This window comes from Rattus rattus, chromosome 2, assembly GCF_011064425.1.
Source record: "Rattus rattus isolate New Zealand chromosome 2, Rrattus_CSIRO_v1, whole genome shotgun sequence".
Taxonomy (NCBI): Eukaryota; Metazoa; Chordata; class Mammalia; order Rodentia; family Muridae; genus Rattus; species Rattus rattus.
Genome location: NC_046155.1, coordinates 155060977 through 155080465, shown reverse-complemented (window position 1 = coordinate 155080465; position 19489 = coordinate 155060977). Strand labels below are relative to the sequence as shown.

The following is a 19489-nucleotide window of genomic DNA, read 5'->3' as shown; positions in this document are numbered from 1 at the left end:
TCCATCCCATCCATCCCATGCCCTGACCCTGTAAACCCTGTGACCAAGATGTTCTTCAAACACAGGCACCTTCCTCCTCCTGGGACACCTTCCTCACCAGCTCATCTACCTATAAGTCCCCATGTGCTGTGTCCAGGGACATACAGGGTCCATTCTCAGCCTCACACTGCCAGACCTCCACTTCGTCCTGGGTGAAGTGAGGATCACAGGTCCCCTGTCAGAGCTACTCAAGTCTGGGGCTTGGGAGTAGGGTGTGGCCCAGTCAGAGAGTGCCCACCTACAGCAGGGCAGTGTTCATCCCCCAGCTTGGCATGAAACAGGGCCATGGTGGCCCACACCTCCCATTCCATCTCCCCTCGGGCAGCTGTCACCCTGAACACTTGAGACTGCTGTGTCTGTCTAAGGGCCACGCACTCCTCGATCTAGACTTAGGCCCTGAGACTCCACCTCTATGAATGAAGTCAAAGCCAGAGCCATCTTTCCCAGCCTGTGAATTCTCATGGTGAGGAGGGGAAGGAGGAGGGGACCCACTAGCCCTGCAAGCCCTTCCTCAGCACAGACAGAGCACCGAGGCCTGAGAGAGTGAGACACTGAGGGGTGGTGCCTTAGTCAGGAAGTAGAATTAGGGCTCAACCTTTTCAGCACAGCTCCTCGTACTTCCTAGTTCATAGCAAGAGGGGAACCCCCAGGCCCTGGCCCCAAGGAAGGAGGGAAGGAAGGAAGGAAGGAAGGAAGGAAGGAAGGAAGGAAGGAAGGAGACCAGTCCAACCCTGGGTGACATGGCCCCAGCCATGTGCTAACCACCAAAGAATCCTGTGGAAGAGGAAGGCACCTTATCAAAGGATAACAGATAAATTCAAGAAGCTGCCATTGAAACACTTGGGGTTTTGTTTTTGATTTTTGATGTGTGTGTGTTCTGTGGGTGCATGTGTGTGTGTGTGTGTGTGTGTGTGTGTGTGTGTGTGGTATGTATTGTGGTATGTGTGTTTGTGAGGGTGCATGGTATGGATGTATGTAGATGTATGGTGTGGGTAGGTGTGGGTGAGAAAAATATGTGTGTGTTTGCTGTGGGTGTATGTGTGGTGTTTGTGATGTGTGTGTATGTGTAGTGTTTGTGATGTGTGTGTATGGTATGTGTATATGTGTAAGTGTATGTATTTGTGGGGTGTGTGTGGGAGGGTGTGCAAGTATCTGTGTGTGCATGTTGTCTGTGTGTGTGTGTGTGTGTGTGTGTAGTATGGTGTGGTGTATGTGTGTTGCATGGGCATACATGCATGTGTACAGGTCAGACAGAGGCTTCTGTATATCAGGTGTCTTCTGTCCCTCTCCACCATTTTTACCTGAAGTTCACTTATGTGACTGGATTGTTTGGCTATTCAACCCCATGGATCAGCCTGCATCCTCCTCCCCAGTGTTGGGGTCACAGATGCACCCAGATTCTTATGTGGGTTCTAAAGATCAAACTCAGGACATTGTGCTTTGCATGACCAATGCTCAACCGAGTCAGCCAGCTCTCCAGCCCAGTGTCTTTTAAACTTGAAAACAAAAATTTGTGTCACAAAAACTAAAACAACCATAACTCTTGCAAACTTGCTCAACTTTTTTTCCCCTGCTTCATTACATTCAGGACGTATGAAAACAATTTATCTTAATAGCATTAGGATGAACGGTCCACTTAATCATTTTCCTACCACAGTTAAATTTTTAATAAAGGATCTCCTGACAGCTTGTTTTCTTAAAAGCCCTAGCAGAACACAGTGTGATTCACTCAACTCCAGCCCTGGTTACAGACAGCAGCGAAGTGCCTGGTGCTCTGACAAGTCAGGCTGCAGGAAGGGCTGAGGTCAGGCTCCCTCGCCGGAGTCTCCACTAGGAACTCAGCTCTTGAAGGAACCAGGCAAGAACCAGCAGTTCCTAAAGGACTAAGGGGATAGATGTGGGTAGCTGGGGCCTGTCATTCCAGACTCCTGGGCCTTCCTTTCTCTTTTGTCACAGCAATGTTAGGCAAGAGGTGGAGGGCTCCCTGCTGCAAGAGCCCATCACCATGGTGTCTGTCAATAGTGTTAGGATTCTCTTGAGGAACAGAATTGATGGGATGGATGGATGGATGGATGGATGGATGGATGAAAAAATTGGTGGGTGGATGGATGGATGGATGGATGGATGGATGGATGGATGGACATACAGACGGACGGACATACAGACAGATAGTGTGGATGGTTTACAGCCTATGGTCCAGCTAGTCCAATAATGGCTCTCTACCAATGGAAAATCCAAGAACCCAGTAGTTGTTCAGTCCATGAGACTGGATGCCTCAACTGTCTGTAGACACTGGAATTCTGAAGAAATAGACTTTAATGCTAGAGAAAAAATGGACTTGCCAGCAAGAGCAAGCAGGCAGAGAGAGCAAGCTGCCTCCTTCCATGTCCTCTGTATAGACTATGCCATTCTGGGCTTTCCCTGGGGACAGATGTGGACAGGAGAGACTCAGCCCTGACTTCAAAGAGACCATAGTATGATAATTAATTACCCATTATGGAGCTCCCAGCCTCAGTGGAATGATGGACCTCAGTACCCAACACTATCTGAAACAGTGTCTGCCTCAGATGTCCTCTGAGGTCTTTCCATTTCAAATGATCTAAAGAGAAAAAGAGGAAAAATATCCCTCCGAGTTGTGCCCAGCCATTTTAGTTTTAGTTAATCCCAGGTATAGTCAAAATGACAGCCAAGAACAGCCATCGCAGCAGCCTAGTGACTCTGACCCCAGCCTCGGAGGACATCTGGAGTGGTTCAGATGGTGTGGGGTACTGAGGCCCAGCAGCCCAGCATGCTGGAAGTGCCATAATTACACCATTACCATGGGCTCTGTGAGGTGGAAACGTGTCTGTCCTGTTCATCTGTCCTGAGGGAAGAACCTCTCAGAACATCCATCAAAGCCGGTGTGGTGGTGCCTGCTTGGGGTTCCAGGGCAACCAGGGACATATGGCAAACCTGTCTCAAAAAAAAAAAAAAAAAAAAAAAAAAAAAAACCCTAAGAAAGAAGATAGTGTTTGTCTTAGTCAATATTCTATTGCTATGAGGAGACACCATAACCAAGGCCTTTATAACTCTTATAAAGGAAAACATTCAGTTGGGGTGGCTTACAGTGTCAGGAGTTTTAATCCATTATCATCATGACAGGGGAGCATGGCAGCATGTGGGCAGACATGACTGGCGCTGAGAGTTGTACATCCTGATCAGCAGGCAACAGGGAGAGAGAGATAAGACAGACAGACAGACAGACAGACACTGAGCCTGACCTGAGCATTTGAAACCCCAAAGCCTATCCCCAGTGACATACTTTCTCCTACAAGGCCACACCCACTCAAGCAAGGCCACACCTACTCAAACAAGGCCACACCCACTCAAGCAAGGCCACACCCACTCAAGCAAGGCCACACCTACTCAAGCAAGGCCACACCTACTCAAGCAAGGCCACACCTCCTCCAACTAGGCCACACCTCCTCCAATTAGGCCACACCTCCTGATCCCTGCAGCAGTGCCACTCTCTAATGACTAAGCCTTCAAGTACATGAACCTACTGAGGCCCGTTCCTGTTCAAACCACCACAGTGTTTCAAGGGCAACCACTAGAGAGAAGAGGCGGTCTATAAATTCTAAAGCAGTAGAGGGTAAATGGAATCATAAGAAACCCAGTCCACAGCAGAGGCAGAAAAGGATAGGTGCAAGCATGGTAGAAGCAATTCCTGTGTGTTCATGATTACAATAGGAGCAAATGAGTTAAGCTTTTTAACCAAAAGGCAGAGACTTTAGGGTAGGGTTGGAGTTGAGTTCCTAGAGTGATTGCCTATCATGCAAGAAGCCCTGAGTTCAATCCCCAGCCCTGTGCAAACCACTCACTTATAATTCCAGCACTTGGGAGGTGGAGTTCAAGATCTTCCTTGGGCACACAGTACGTTTGATGACCTTGACTGACTTTCTTGAACTCGTGGCAATCCTCCTGCCTCAGCTTCCCAAGTGCCGTCACTGGGCTTCACTCTCTGGCATTGTCACCCATACTGAAAGATGAGCAGGCAGTCCCCAGCATCCCTGGTGCTGTCTAGCAAGGGTCTGTGTTGGTAACTTTTCTCCCCATTATAACAGAGTATCTGACCAAAGCAGCTTCAGGGAAGAAGATAGATCTTGACTCTTGACCCACAGTTCTCTGGGTGCTGTCCAAGTCAGTAAGGCATGGTGGCAGGAGGGGGAAGCAGCTGGTCACAGTGCATCCAGTCCACAGGTGCTCAGCTCAATCTCCCTTTTATTTAGACCAGAACTCCCCAGTCTGTAGGAGGGTGTCATCCACATTCAGGGTAGGTCTGTGAATCCAATCTAGAGACCCCGTCACAGGCGTGCCCAGAGTCTTGTCTCCTGAGTGATTCCCGTTCCTGTTAACCGACTACATTCCACATCACAGGGCCTTACTCTCCCTGGCCTCGTCACCTTCAAACCTTCAGTGCTGAATGCTGTGCATGCAGACCTCATTGCCACGGTCTCCTCACAAGACTCACAGTCCAGATAGGAACATGGCATGTCAGACCAGCGGCAGCCGGTGTGATGGGACCAGCAAAGCTCTACGTGATAAGTGGGAACCTGAGGGATAGGTGAGCAAAGAGATACCAGAGATGGCTTTCCTGAGAGTTCCAAGGATGAAGAAGAGACCGTCTCAGGAGAGTGCCAAAAACTCAGAGTATGACCAGTGAAAGGGACCCGCATGTGTCCCTCATAAGACTGGAGGAGAGAATGCAAAGACAGGAGGGTGTGTGTGTGTGTGTGTGTGTGTGTGTGTGTGTGTCTGTTTGTCTGTCTGTCTGTCTGTGTCTGTGTGTCTCTGTGTATGTGTGCACCTGCACACTGACGTCACTGCAGTCAGAACTGCACCTTGGATAACTCTGGCCACCAACTGGAAAGGAAGACGTTGGGGAAAAAGCAGAAGTCAAAGTACAGGACAGGTATTGATCGGGATCTGCTGAGTGGAACATGTAGAACCAAGTATTCCTGTGGGATTGCAGTCACAACTCATCTAACCACCGAACACAGAGCCTCACATATGACAGGCAGGTGCTCTGCCACTGAGCCACACCCCCAGCCCCTCACTGAAGGTTTCTAGACAAGGGTCCTACCTCTGAGCCATATCCCAGTTCCTTTCTGGGGGATGCTAGGCAGGGACTCTTATCACTGAGCCACACCCCCAGCCCTCACTGGGAGATTCTAGGGAGATCCACCACCACTGAGCCACACTCCCAGCCCTCACTGGGAGATTCTAGGGAGATCCACCACCACTGAGCCACACCCCCAGCCCTCACTGGGAGATTCTAGGCAGATCCACCACCACTGAGCCACACTCCCAGCCCCTCACTGGGTTAAACACATATTAGGGTCAAGCTTCGTTATTCCCTGGTCTCCAAGCCTGCCCTCTCTGGCACACCCTCAGATGTGGGCTTTACTAATCTCTCAGCATTTCTCTATGTAATCAACCTAACAGGATTAAATGCCAATTGGGATTGATGATCCCAGCACACACCTGTATTCTCAGCTACTCGGGCGGCCAAAACAGGAGGCTTGGCTCCAAGGAGAGGCCTACAAAGCAAGATCCTGTCTCGAACACCTCCAAAGTTTAAAGCTTAATCGTCTATAACTGTGTGCACATAGGGAAGTAGACTGAGAGCTGGACAGACGCCCGGACACTGACGAGTACTTGCTGCCCTTGCAGAGAACCTGGGTTCAGTTCCCGGCATCTCCTTCCAAGGGATCTTCTTCCAGAAGAGTGCCCTCTTCTGGTCTCTGTGGGTAACACACACACACACACACACACACACACACACACACACACACACAGAGAGAGAGAGAGAGAGAGAGAGAGAGAGAGAGAGGGAGAGAGAGAGAGAGAGAGAGAGAGAGAGAGAGAGAGAGAGAGAGAGAGAGAGAGAGAGAGAGAGAGAGAGAGAGAGAGAGAGAAACCCACATACACACAAAATAAATTTCTCTAAAGGAAGAGAAAGGCTGACAGGGCTGCACTCCTGTATCTTTCGGGCTCTCCTTGCTAAGCATGTCTCCTTAGAAGGAGCCCAGATGATCCCCACCAACAGGAAAGGGGGCTTGTGAACGCTTGTTCTGTTTGCAGTGGTTCTGACTTGGTATCAGCCTTGGCAATGTGTCTTGAGGGACCCTCTTTCCTCTTCAGCCCCCTTCTCTGTCCCTTATACTTGAAATCTCAGTCCAGACTCCAGCCACCTAACCTACCACAGTGAGAGTTCCTGAGTTCTCTTCTTAAGGGCTATGGTATGGGTGGGGTTGAGACTCATAGCCCAGGGTGGCCTCCAACTCACAATAATCCCCCTGCCTCAGACTCTTGAGTGCTGGGATTAATTATGCTTGAGTCCCCGTGCTCTGCTTTCTCATCCCTCCTCCTCTCTTTCCCCTAAAACCACAACAGCTCCATGAATCATGAAGGTGCCTAGGCCGTTCACTGTCCTCATGAAATGTGCTTCTGGCTTAGCAGCACAAGTAAGGAGCTGGGGGTGTGACTCTGTGATGGGATGAATCTGAGAGCCCTCTGGGCTCTGGGTTCCCCAGCACCAAGAAGAAGTGGGTGTCCCAGACAGGAGTTCTGAAAGGGGCTGATTTCAAACCCATTCTGCTGCAGAAGGGCAGCTCTCGTAAACCCAGAACCCAGACTCTGGTGGGTGACACACAGCCACATGGGCACCTCACACCCATGAGGGATACAACCAAGACATCCTCCGGAACAGGCAGCCCTGATCTGAGCATGGGAAGGATAGAGGAGGTAGTAGGCCGGTGCTCAGAGGATGAGGGAATAGCAGACACACACAGGCTCGGAGGCAGGAGTGAGCCTGCCGTTCTGCGGAGCTCATCAGAACATTCAATAAGGAGGAAGGAGGAAGGAAGGCGGTGGCTGTGGAGGATGAACTGCTTCAAGCCAGGACTGTGGCCCCTGAGGGGATCTTGAGCTAGGATGCAGTTGGTAGAGTGCCTGCCCGGCATGCGTGCGGAAAGTCCAGGGTTGCAGCCCCCAGCACTGCTGCATAAATCACATGTTGGAGAGTAATCTCAACACTGGGTAGGTGGAAGCAAACGGGTTTGAAATTCAAATCATCCATGGCGACATGTGAATCCAAGGCCAGCCTTGGCTACATGAGACCCTGTCTTGATCATTTTTTTTTAAGGTTTGTATGGGACATCACTGTCCCTGGTCATTTAGATATGCAGCTTGTTTGGGGTAGGAGGATATATTGTGGCAAGCTGTGAGTGGGGAAGTCTCAGGTTTGTGGGTCTAAACACCCTGGCAGGGGATGAGGGAGGGGGGGCAGGGTGGAAGTGGAGGTAGGGATAGAGAGGAGGAGATACAGAGCTGCCTTCTGCAGGAGTTGCTGCGATGAAGGCTTTGGGTTCGTAAGCCAGGGCTCCTCCCCCTAGGGTGTCTGCCCTCAAAGCCCACGAGGGCCACAGTCACAATCCTGATGTGAAAAGAGGCTCAGGAAGCTCCGACAGCATGAGCGCATGTTGGTGGTCTCTTGTCAGCTAACTGCCTTCTGCTGCCCTCCCTTCCTGAGGGATCTCTGGACAATGGTCAGGTGACAGGTCCCGCAGCAAGGAAGCCGAGGAAGGGCTGGGAGAGGACTTCGGTGTTCATTACAACGGCAGCCTTGGTTTCTTTATCTGTCCATCAAAACAGCCAACAAGAGGGGGCAGGCCCACTCGGTCCGGCACCCTGCAAACTGGGTGGTGAGCCTCCTCTCCACCTTTCTGAACAGAGAAATGTCAGGACCGTTGAAGGGTGAATGATAGGTGCATATGGAAAGCATCATGGGCCACAGAAAAAGCACCAGTAAGTCAGGCATGAAGGCACAGGCCTGTCATTCCAGAGTCAGAAGCCTGCAGATCAAAAATTTGAGGCCAGTCTTGGGAGCTTAATGAAACCCTGTCTCCAAATACAAAGTAAAAAGACAGCAGGGGATGAAGGATAATGGTAGAGCCCCTGCCTAGAATCCCCCAGTGAGGGGCCAGGGGCGTGGCTCAGTGGTAGAGCCCCTGCCTAGAATCCCCCAGTGAGGGGCTGGGGGTGTGGTTCGATGGTAGAGCCCCTGCCTAGAATCACCAGTGAAGGGCTGTATGTGGCTCAGTCATAGAGCCCCCGTCCAGCATATTAGAGGCCCTAGGTCTTGTCCTTAGCACCACATACTGATCTCTGAGTCTCATTCTCCTGCTGTGAACTGGAGAGTCCTGCTGCTCCCAGGCTCATGAGGTGCATTGACACTGGTCTCCCCGCAGGTGATCCGCACTGACACATTCAAGCACCTCCGGCACCTGGAGATCCTGCAGCTGAGCAAGAATCTGGTGCGCAAGATCGAAGTGGGGGCGTTCAATGGGCTTCCCAGTCTCAACACACTGGAACTCTTCGACAACCGGCTGACCACAGTGCCCACACAGGCCTTTGAGTACTTGTCCAAGCTCCGGGAGCTGTGGCTGCGCAACAACCCCATCGAAAGCATCCCATCCTATGCCTTCAACCGTGTGCCCTCATTGCGCCGCCTGGACCTGGGCGAGCTGAAGCGGCTGGAGTACATATCGGAGGCGGCCTTCGAGGGGCTGGTGAACCTGCGCTACCTCAACCTGGGCATGTGCAACCTAAAGGACATCCCCAACCTCACAGCACTTGTGCGCCTGGAAGAGCTGGAGCTGTCGGGGAACCGGCTGGACCTAATTCGCCCCGGCTCCTTCCAGGGCCTCACCAGCCTGCGCAAGCTGTGGCTGATGCATGCCCAAGTGGCCACCATCGAGCGAAACGCCTTCGACGACCTCAAGTCACTGGAGGAGCTGAACCTGTCCCACAACAACCTGATGTCGCTGCCGCACGACCTTTTCACACCCCTTCACCGCCTGGAGCGTGTCCACCTGAACCACAACCCCTGGCACTGCAACTGTGATGTGCTCTGGCTCAGCTGGTGGCTGAAGGAGACAGTGCCCAGCAATACCACATGCTGCGCACGCTGCCACGCGCCCGCCGGCCTCAAGGGCCGCTACATCGGTGAGCTGGATCAGTCGCACTTCACCTGCTATGCCCCAGTCATCGTGGAGCCACCCACAGACCTCAATGTCACCGAGGGCATGGCGGCCGAGCTCAAGTGCCGCACAGGTACATCCATGACCTCGGTCAACTGGCTGACACCTAACGGCACGCTCATGACGCACGGTTCCTATCGTGTGCGCATTTCGGTACTGCACGATGGCACACTCAATTTCACTAATGTCACCGTGCAGGACACGGGCCAGTACACGTGCATGGTGACAAACTCTGCTGGCAACACCACTGCCTCGGCCACGCTTAACGTGTCGGCCGTGGACCCTGTGGCTGCGGGAGGGCCCGGTGGCGGGGGCCCGGGGGGTGGGGGCGGTGCAGGGGGTGCGGGCGGCTACACCTACTTCACCACGGTGACAGTGGAGACGCTGGAGACACAGCCGGGGGAGGAGGCCCAGCAGCCCCGAGGTACTGAGAAGGAGCCCCCGGGGCCCACGACTGATGGCGCGTGGGGTGGCGGCCGGCCTGACGCTGCAGCCCCGGCCTCAGCGTCCACCACGGCACCAGCCCCGCGCTCCTCGCGGCCCACGGAGAAGGCTTTCACGGTGCCCATCACGGACGTGACGGAGAACGCACTTAAGGACCTAGACGATGTCATGAAGACCACCAAAATCATCATCGGCTGCTTCGTGGCCATCACCTTTATGGCCGCCGTGATGCTGGTGGCCTTCTACAAGCTGCGCAAGCAGCACCAGCTGCACAAGCACCATGGGCCCACGCGCACTGTGGAGATCATCAACGTGGAGGACGAGCTGCCCGCCGCCTCCGCTGTGTCGGTGGCTGCGGCCGCTGCGGTGGCTGGAGGCGCGGGCGTGGGTGGGGACAGCCACCTGGCTCTTCCGGCGCTGGAGCGAGACCACCTCAACCACCACCACTACGTGGCGGCTGCCTTCAAGGCGCACTACGGCGGCAACCCAGGAGGCGGGTGCGGGGCCAAGGGCCCCGGCCTCAACTCCATCCACGAACCTCTGCTCTTCAAGAGCGGCTCCAAGGAGAACGTGCAAGAGACACAAATCTAAACTTAGGCGCGCGGGGACGCGGGGACGCAGGACGCCTGCCCGAGATGCTCCTGCTTACCCAGCAGCCCTGGCGGCGCCTGCCTGTCCTGCAATGGGAAAGGACCTGGAGAACAGGAGAGGTGGCCCCACCCTCCGCCTTGCCGTGTCCTCTGCCCACCTGCCCTGCCCGCCACCTTCCTGGGTTGAGGAGCTTCTTCGAGGGGTACCCTTTCCCCTCATCCCAACAACCCTTCTTTTATGGCTCTTTCTTTTTTCTTTTTTTCTTTGTTTTTTCCCCCTTTTGCAGTTTGACGCCTGTCCGTCCCTCCTACTCCACCACCCTCAAAACACAAGAGACAGACAACTTCACCAGAGCCCAGGGGGCAACTCCGACAGTGTCCCCAACAGCGAGCTCCACTCGCGGCCCTGGCCGGCCCTACCCACCCCACAGACTCTTTTGATACTGAAGGGAGGTTTGCGTCAATCACTACCTGCTCTGTAATTACTTTAAAAAAAAAAAAAAAAAACACGGAAAAAGTAAAAAAAAAATTTTTTTTGGTCATGAAAGTATTTAAGAGAAACAGAGCACAAAGCCCCTGCGGGTGGGACAAGGAGAGGATGGGCAGCCAGCGAAGCTGTCCTCCCAGGAGGGGATCGTGAATACTCCAAAGCTCTGGGACTGTCCATCCCAGAGTCCAGAGGGGAACAGGCTCACTCAGCACACAGCAGCAGGTCCCAGCTCCCCAGGAATGTACTGGGGGCACAGTAGCTGCCCTTCTATGTGTCTCCATCCCCATCTCTGGCTGTCATTCCTTTCTGACTCTGGTGCCTCCCCCATCACACGCACAGCACACAACCCAAGCTGGAAGGGACCTGGGACTGCAAAGCTCCAGGGTATGGTGGAACAACAGAACTGTGCCATATTAGGGTTCTGAGTGCTCTAAGTCCAAGACCACATGCTAGCAGGGCTGGGCTCCCTCTGAAGCTTGGGCAGGAAAGTTACACCCCAGCTTCTCCTGGTGCCCCATGCATGCTTCCCCAGAAAAGGGATGGCATCACGTTGGTCAGCAGCAGAACCTCTCCTAACCAGACCATCTGCAGGCATGGCTGTCCAGGAAGGCCACCAGTGACAGTCTGAAGGTCAGGGCAGTCACAGAACTTTCCGGGAGAAACTATTGAGCAAGTGGTTGTGTCCCCACAAGAGTCCCCTCCATTTCACACACATCCCTGGCTACTCGGGAGACAAAGTTTGTACAAGGGAGGTACAGAGAATAAACAGGTCTGGACCACATGAGGAACACTATAAGCAGACCAGGGTACATGGAGGGCAGAGTCACCTACAGGTCTGCAATTACAAAGGAGAAAAATGTACAGCCAGGCCAGGACCAGTGCTAGAGTGGGGACATTAGTGACATCTTAGAGTGGCCCATGTGTCCAAGGTTTAACCTCCAGAAAGCTAAAGTTGCCTGGGAGGTCTTAGAAGGCCTAGGGAGACAGAGAGATAGCCAGAGTCAGGAACAGAGCACATGGACTCTTGGGCTGGCCTAATGCAGCCTGCCTGTCATCCACACAGACCTAGACCCTTTGTGGACACAGAAGGAAGGCCCCAGGGTGCACACCTCTACCAGAGATGGGCGAGCAGAGCCTCCCTTCCAACTCCTTGCACATTGTGTTCCTGCCCTTTTCCCTATCCCCACCTCTTCCTGACGTTTCTAACTGCCCCCAACCCTGCATCTTCTCTCTCCCTCCCCAGTGCAAGGTGGATTCTTTATCTGTGACAATTGTCAGGCTCTGGCCCTGTCTCCTTCCCCATCCGGCTCCTCTCTGTTGATGGAGTCTGGGACAGAGCTGTTGCGCATGCACTTTAGGCTCTCCATCTTTTCTGCTTTCTCTGCAACCATCTCGGCTAGGATCCTGGTTACCATGGCAACACTGCGGCTGTACCAGGTGGCAATGGGGGCAGGGAGCTGGCCTGCTGCAGCCTGCCATGTCCCATGCCAGGCCTGCCAGCCAGTGGCTGGGCTCATCCTAGGGACACTTAGCGACTCCCCCACCCACGCAGGTCCCTTCCTCATGGATGGGATAGGAGGCAGGAGAGGGGGCAGGGGACCAGGATACAGAGAGGAGATTGTGGCCTCAAGGTGGGATGAATGGTGAACAGTTAAGGTGAGCTCAAGGGCAATTAGACATTGGAGGGAGGGAGGGGACTCCAGCCAAGACTGAGGGGCATGGAGGACTGGGAAAGACAGGACACGGGTGGAACATGCAGGAACACATACATTCCAGCCAGACCTTTCTACTTAGACTTTAGAGGAGAAAGGAAAGATAAGAGGTCTGTAAGGGGCCTGGTGGAAGATCTAAGTTCCTGTCCCCAGTTCTTCCCCTATCCCAAGCAAAATGCAGTCTCCATGACAACCTGCCACTGGCCAGCCTGAGGAAGGGGGATTGCAAAGGGAACTTTCTACCTCGGCAGGCATGGGAGAGTGTGGGCTCTACAGGAGGCAGTGGGGTAGTGAGCACACAGGGCCACACAAGGCCTAGCTTCCAAGCCACCATGCCAGCCAGCACAGGAGGGCAAAGGGCTCAAAAAGGACACACATCCCCATTCTGCTCCCTCCTCAGTGGACAGAGTCAGGGTCAAAGTCCAAAGATCATTCACTGCTCAGGCCTGGTAAAGGGGCCAGCAAGCACAGCAGATCCCCCACAGCAGGATAAAGGCCATGGACGCCAGTATGGTCCCTCGAGTTCCTCACAAGGTGGGGGTGGTGGGCTACGGCCGCCTCGGTAAGAGCTAGCCTGGGGCCTCCTTCTATGCCCCTGTTCCTAAAGTTCTAGAAACATCTCTGCTCCCACATATCTTTCACCCCAGCCTGCCAGCCTAGCCTGCCTTCTGCCCACTCACTGGGCCTCCCTCCCTCCTCCTCCTTCTCTCTGCTTCCCTCCCCCCTCCCTTCTCTCCTCCTTCTCCCTCTCTCTCCTTTTCCCATCTTCTGCCCTTCCTCTTGCTCTCATCTGTGTGCGTGCGTGCGTGTGTGCGTGCGTGCGTGCGTGCGTGCGTGTGTGTGTGTGTGCGTGCGTGTGTGTGTGTGTGTGTGTCTGTGTGTGTGCCTGCGTGTGTGTGGTATTTGTCTCCTTCTAGATCTCTGTCCCTGTTTCTGTGTCTCTGTCTCTGTGTGTATGTGGTCGGGGGTGAATCTGTATCTCCCCAGCTCTCTAGGTTTCTATGTATTCTGTCTATGTGTCTGTCCATCTCTCCTCTCTGGGCTTCTGTGTATTCTGTCTGTCTCTTTCTGGGTCTCTGTTCCCCCACTCCATCTCCCTGACTTGGGGAGTCTCTGTCCTTTTCTTGGGTCTCTCTAGCCCTCCCTTCTCTGCAGGACAGTCCCTTGTGTCCCGCCTTCTGGCTCAGGGATCAGAACTGGGCCTAGAACTTGTTTTTGTGTGGAACCGTGACCCTGGACGAATGGCAGGGAGTGTGCCCCCTGCCCTGCAGCTCGAAGACCTCACTACCCTTGAGGAAAGGTCAGTGGCCCACAGAAAGAGCCTTCCCAACGCTGCTTCTGCCTCTCTGTGTCAGATAACTCTTTGACCCTTTCTGAGTCTCAGTGCACAGACAAATAAACTAGAATGTACCCACCATCCCACGTCCCTTCCAAGCCAGGATGAGCACTGATGTCCCTGCAAACCCTGAGGAGCCTAGGAGACGGGAGACCTGATTCTTCTCCAGGCCCTCCCCCTCCATGTCTTTCTTCCCAGGCACCCCGACCTTGTGGTAGAAGTGGCCCATCCAAAAATAATCCATGAATCTGGGGTACAAATCCTCCGTCATGCAAACCTTCTGGTGAGCATCCTCACCCCTCAGTGAGTCCCTCCCTGTGCTGGCTGCATCCCGCCCTCCAGCAGTGATCTGGATCTTGGCCTTGTCCCAAGGTGGGATCCCCCTCAGCTCTGGCTGACCAGACCACAGAGCGGCAGCTCCTGGAGGCTTCAAACCACTGGGGCCACACGGTGTTTGTGGCCCGAGGGGCCCTGTGGGGTTGTGAAGACATCAGCAGATTGGATGCAGCCGGAGGCCTCCAGGTGAGAACCATCTGGGCTGCAACCAGAGGGAACATGTAGGAGTCTCTCTCACTCTTCTGACCCTGCCATTGCTTCCAGAGCCTTCGAGTCACCATGGCCACACATCCTGATGGCTTCCGGCTGGAGGGACCCCTGGCTGCCGCACACAGTAGTGGGCCCCGCACAGTGCTCTATGAGGGCCCTGTGCGTGGGCTCTGCCCCTTGGCCCCCCGAAACTCTAACACCATGGCAGCCGCTGCCCTGGCCGCTCCCAGTCTAGGCTTTGATCGTGTCATTGGGGTGCTTGTGGCTGACCTTAGGTGAGCAAAGGGAGTAGGTGGCATAGCTGTGTACACTCAGGATGAACTGACTGCTCTTCTCTGCTGACTGCAGCCTCACCGACATGCATGTGGTGGATGTGGAGCTGACAGGCCCCCCAGGGCCCACAGGCTGCAGCTTTGCCGTGCACACCCACAGAGAGAACCCAGCCCAGCCTGGCGCTGTCACTGGCTCCGCTACTGTTACAGCCTTCTGGCACAGCTTACTGGGTGCGGCCAGGCCCCTCCAACGGTCCCTTGGCGTTTGTGCTCTGCAGAACTCACGTGTTGGGTGTCCCACCCCAGTTTTCTGTCTTTGCCCATCCTTAGTTCTCACTCCCAGGCTTTATGAGCCTCTCCCCGCCCCGCTTTTTCTCAGCGTCTGGGTCCCCCTCTAGGTCTCTCTACCCACAAGGTACATCTCTGAGTATCCTCTTTGGGTTGTACCACATTACCATTTTCAAAACCCACGTTCACCATGGCCACCTGCATGTGTCTGTGTTGTCATCCTAGTTTTTCTTTCTCCCCACAGGCTGCTGTCAGCTTCCCTCCAGACCTGGGATCCGCCTCTGCTGAGTTTCCTCCCCTACCCTTGCTGTCACCTTGACTACTATGGGTCCCAGTAAACATCAGAATTCTGCCCGCTGTTCTCTTTGGCCTCTTTGGTTCCTTGTTCCCCACCTCCATGTCGTCACGCTTCGGCTACACACCGTGTATGACGCCATAGCAGCAGCGTGTGAGCTCATACACAAACCAGCCCCCTGAAAGCTATCGCGAGATCATTAGTTACTACATCTCCCAGGAACCTCTAGGCAGCAGTGGGTCCTGAGAGAGAACCAGAAAGGGCTGCGCCGTCCGATGGGAGTTGTAGTCCCATGTGGCAGAGCGGCCCCGGCGGACTTCCGGACTGAGCGTTCTATTTAGTCGCCCTACGGAGGCCTTCGGGAATCGCAGTCCGGCGCGCGCAAGTTGCCGGGAGCTGTAGTCCGTTCCGCCTGCTCAGTCAGCGTGGTACCACCCGAAAGCCGCCTAGGGAATGCGAAAGCGGCCGGTCCCAGGGAGCGGAAAGGCCGGCGGGGTGAGGGCCAGGCGGGCGCCGAGCAAAGTAGGGTGGGAGCGTGCCTGGTTGCCAGGTGACAGGAGGGGGAGTTCCTGTTGCTTAGTGACTGGGAGAGGGCCTTGTCAGGTGAAGGGAGGAGAGAACCCTGGTTATTGACAAGGGGAAGTCTTTCGTTGCTAGGCGACCAGAAGAGACCCTGTTACCCAGAGACGAGAAAGGAGGAGTCCTCCATTGCTAGGTGATCAGAAAACGGACCGGGTTACCAGGCGGGTGGGGTTGTTCTGTTGCTTGGGAACCAAAAAGGTATTGTTTCCTAGGGACAGAAGGGGCGATAGTCCGTTGCTAGGTGATGATGATCCAGACCCTTTTGCTTGGAGACATGTAGTGGGGGTGGGTCTCTATTGCCAGGACAGCAGATAGGAGTCTATACACCACCTACCCCAGGACTGGGCTCTAAAGGTGTCTCTGTGCTCTGGAGACAGCCTAGGAAACAAGGTCAGGGGGCCTTGCGTCCTTTTCAGCTAGCTGCAGTGCCCACCTCAATGGCCATTGCATAGGGACACAGGAATCTAGAGATCCGGATGACCAAGATCCTAGGTGCCTAACACCTCCTTGTCCCACCCCAGCAGGAGCTGAGGAGGGCATGTCTCAGGCGCCGGAAGCGAGACCAAGATCACCCTCAGTGTATCACGAGCGGCAGCGGCTAGAGCTGTGTGCCGTTCACGCTCTCAACAACGTCCTCCAAGAGCAGCTCTTTAGCCAGGAAGCTGCCGACGAAATCTGCAAGAGGTGACTGCCATTGGCCCTGGCCCTGGAAGAGCAGAGCTCCAAGAGGCACGCCTATAGGGGGGCCAAGGGCTCAGATCCAGGAGCTGTTGCCTGCTCTTCCACCTGCTCTCCCACCTGCTGCTTCTCAAAACCTCAGCCCCAGCTTTGGCCTCAACCTCTCTTCTCTGAGCCTCTGTCACAACCTCCCAGCTGTCTGTTTTTCTCCTCCTACCCATCCTACACACAGCCCCCCAGCTGCCTGCCCCCTCTTCTGCTTCTACCCCTCTTTGGCTCCCCAGCCCTCCTAGGGAATAGCCCAGGGCCTTCAGGCTGAACTCCAAGGCCTTGGGTGCTCTGGTCTTTGTCTGCCTTTCTGCTGTTTCATCTAAACTGCTCTCCTAGGCCCCAACCAGGCTGTTCCCCTGTTACACAAGGCTTTTTTTTTTTTTTTTTTTTTTCTTCTTGGTCACTTGAGGGAGCCTCATAGTTTCAGTCATCACTTTCTTAAGAAACGTTCTTAAAATCTCCCCATTCCACCCTCTAGGCCACAGGGTACTTCTATGGGCACACAGACACCCCAGGCTGTAGTCCATGCCCACACCCAGAGGCAGACCTTATCCTCAAACTTTAGAAGATACTCATTTCCCCTGCACCAGCTTTTTGTCCAGGGGCATGCTGAACAGCTAGAGCTGAGGCAGATGTACTGAAGGGAGAAGCTGCAGACATGATTGGTTCCCTCCTGACACTGCTCACCGAGGGTCCAGACCTACAGAGGAACAGGGCCACAGAGCTGGGGAGAGCTAGAGGGAAGGCTTGGGCACAAGGGACAGCTGGAGACAGGTGGCTGCTAAGAGCTGGTACTGAGACTATGTAAGGCCTACTTGCCACTGGAGGAGGTGGGAGTGTGTCCTGGGACGATGGGGCACTAGGGAGGGCTCTGAGCAGGGTAGGGCAGGGTATTACCAAAAGAAAGAGGCTCTCTGTTTTCAGATATGGTGGTATGAGTGGCTCTGTCACCCAGGGACTCTGAGCACAGTCTGGGGTCTGAAGGCTCCTCTCCCAGAAGAAATGACATCTGACACTGGTCTGGAGAGAGACCATGAGTGGGAAGGATGGAGGGGCAGGGACTTTGTCCAGGGTACTTGGGAGTCATAAAGAAGTGGAAGTAGGAAGGGGGCAGGGCAGCTCAGGGCTTCTGGAGGCTGGAGGTGGGCTGGAAGGAGAGACTAGAGGCTGGGAAGGGTTTCTGAGTTGGAAAAGATAAAAAAAGCTAAAAGCTTCACCCAGTCCAAGAGTGCAGGGGCTGGGGGGGGGTGGAGGAAGGACAGGACTCAAGGCCTGATAAGCTGTATGGGGGTTGAAGAGAGAAGCGTCAAAGGCCAGGCTATGGGCCTCTCCTATTATGTGGGAAGGTGGAGGCCTTTCCAGGATTTCAAACCTTGGCTCTGCCCCCTCACCCCCAGGCTAGCCCCAGATTCCCGGCTGAACCCCCATCGCAGTCTCTTGGGCACCGGCAACTATGATGTCAACGTGATCATGGCTGCCCTGCAGGGCCTGGGCCTGGCCGCTGTGTGGTGGGACAGGAGGAGGTAGGGCCTAGGCTGCGGGCTGCACTGGCTCTGGGTGTGTGGGATGACACAGAGGGTGGCTTGAAGGTTGATAGGGGAGGAGTTTTGCCAGGGAGGCTATGACAGATGGGGTCTGACTGAATGGTGGGTTAAACTTATAAACTTGGTACCAGTCAAAAGGGTATCCAAATGAGCAACTCATGATTAAGGTGGGAAAGGCAGACGTTAGGTCAAGAGCAGTGGAGCCAGCCTGGACTGCATATGGAGATCCTGGCTCAAAGGGGCCAACAACAAAAAGTTGAGGAGCTGGGGCTGCATTGGCAGAAGGCCAACCCAGCAGATACGAGGTCAGGATTCCTACTCTATAACCTGCTGTAGTGCTGCACATCTGGGATACCTGAGACCCTGCCTAAACAAACGGAAGCTGGAGTTGACAGGTAGAGGGTAATAGGTCAGTGGGTGAATAGACGGTCAGTCATTCTGGGGAAGGAGGCAGGTTCCAAGTGCCTCTGTGGCCCACAACCCAGACCTCAGTCTCTGGGGCCTCATGCTGTATCCCTCCCCTCCTCAGACCCCTGTCCCAGCTGGTCCTGCCCCAGGTACTAGGCCTGATCTTGAACCTACCCTCTCCTGTGTCGCTGGGGCTGCTGTCCCTGCCACTGCGCCGGCGACACTGGGTGGCCCTGCGCCAGGTGGACGGCATCTACTATAATCTGGACTCAAAGCTACGGGCGCCTGAAGCCCTGGGGGGCGAGGATGGTGTCAGGTGAGTGGTGAAGGCAGTGACAGGATGGGACAACACTGGAACTGCCCTGCAGGGAGATGGACCTGCCTGGGCTGCTGAGACCTCAGTCTTCCCACTTTCCCCTCAGGGCCTTCCTGGCAGCTGCCTTGGCTCAAGGCCTGTGCGAGGTGCTATTGGTGGTGACCAAGGAGGTGGAGGAGGCTGGCTGCTGGCTGCACACAAGCTGATGTACTGCCTGGGAAGGGTTGCCTGCTGCCACGTTCCTGTGTCCAGTGCCTGAAAAGAACCTGTAACTTCAGGCCTCAGGAGGCCTGTCCTGCCCCAGTGTCCCCACTCCCCTGACCACTGCTGCCTCAATAAATCTGCTCTTTTGTTATCCCTGCCTGGGCTCAGCTCCTGGGGTTGCTCTTGGTCACAGGCCCGTGCCCACAGGGACACAGAAACCAACATGTCGCCTCCCAAAATCAGAATGAAATAAGCTGAAACAGGGACCACTCCACTTTAAGGTTTAGACCTTCAGTGAGAAGGCAGGCAGGACAGTAGTCCCCAAAGATGACCATGAGTCCAGCAGCCTCTGACCTGTCCCCTGACGTCCCGGGTGCAGAAGGAGCTGGGCAGCTGATAGGACTGGCTGTAATCGGCTCCCCTCAGGAACAAAGGTCCTGCATGTGGTGGGTCGCTGGGTGAAGTCATGGGGTCCTTAAAAGCAAGAGGAGGCTGGCCCAGCAGAGCCCATTCAGGATTTCTGACCTCCAGAGGAAGAGAGTCAGCAGTGAGGTATTTATCTATCGCTGTGACAGTGGCTTAGACACTCCCCACAGCAGCCGCAGGACGCT

At 54.7% G+C, this 19489-nt stretch overlaps 3 protein-coding genes across 10 annotated transcripts in view; all 3 read left to right on the top strand.

The window, feature by feature from the left end:
• Lrrc4b (leucine rich repeat containing 4B) overlaps positions 1-10685 on the top strand; it is a 33463-nt gene extending 22778 nt beyond the window's left edge. The window contains exon 3 of one of the 2 annotated variants that reach the window (XM_032893771.1): positions 8331-10685. In XM_032893771.1, the coding sequence (XP_032749662.1) occupies positions 8331-10157 (1827 nt within the window). In that variant the 3' untranslated portion in view covers positions 10158-10685. The remainder of the gene's footprint in view (positions 1-8330) is intronic. The other variant, XM_032893772.1, reaches the window with a different exon arrangement.
• Positions 10686-10709: 24 nt separating this feature from the next.
• On the top strand, positions 10710-15154 carry Aspdh (aspartate dehydrogenase domain containing). 4 transcript variants are annotated; one of them, XM_032893765.1, is made up of 7 exons: positions 10710-12920; positions 13514-13658; positions 13893-13977; positions 14067-14216; positions 14295-14515; positions 14589-14743; positions 15045-15154. In XM_032893765.1, the coding sequence occupies exons 1-7, from the start codon at positions 12857-12859 to the stop codon at positions 15086-15088; spliced, it is 864 nt and encodes a 287-aa protein (XP_032749656.1). In that variant the 5' UTR covers positions 10710-12856; the 3' UTR covers positions 15089-15154. The 4 variants fall into 4 exon arrangements, with proteins under 4 accessions (XP_032749656.1, XP_032749654.1, XP_032749653.1 ...); XM_032893763.1 differs by lacking the exon at positions 10710-12920 and having other exon boundaries at positions 13303-13658; XM_032893762.1 differs by lacking the exon at positions 10710-12920 and having other exon boundaries at positions 13303-13658; positions 14589-15152.
• Positions 15155-15399: 245 nt separating this feature from the next.
• Josd2 (Josephin domain containing 2) lies at positions 15400-19029 on the top strand. 4 transcript variants are annotated; one of them, XM_032893767.1, is made up of 5 exons: positions 15400-15590; positions 16202-16361; positions 17804-17929; positions 18480-18674; positions 18781-19029. In XM_032893767.1, exons 2-5 carry the CDS (start codon positions 16216-16218, stop codon positions 18878-18880), a joined length of 567 nt encoding a protein of 188 aa, XP_032749658.1. In that variant the 5' UTR covers positions 15400-15590; positions 16202-16215; the 3' UTR covers positions 18881-19029. The 4 variants fall into 4 exon arrangements, with proteins under 4 accessions (XP_032749658.1, XP_032749657.1, XP_032749660.1 ...); XM_032893766.1 differs by having other exon boundaries at positions 16199-16361; XM_032893769.1 differs by having other exon boundaries at positions 15576-15810; positions 16199-16361.
• Positions 19030-19489: the final 460 nt, after the last annotated feature.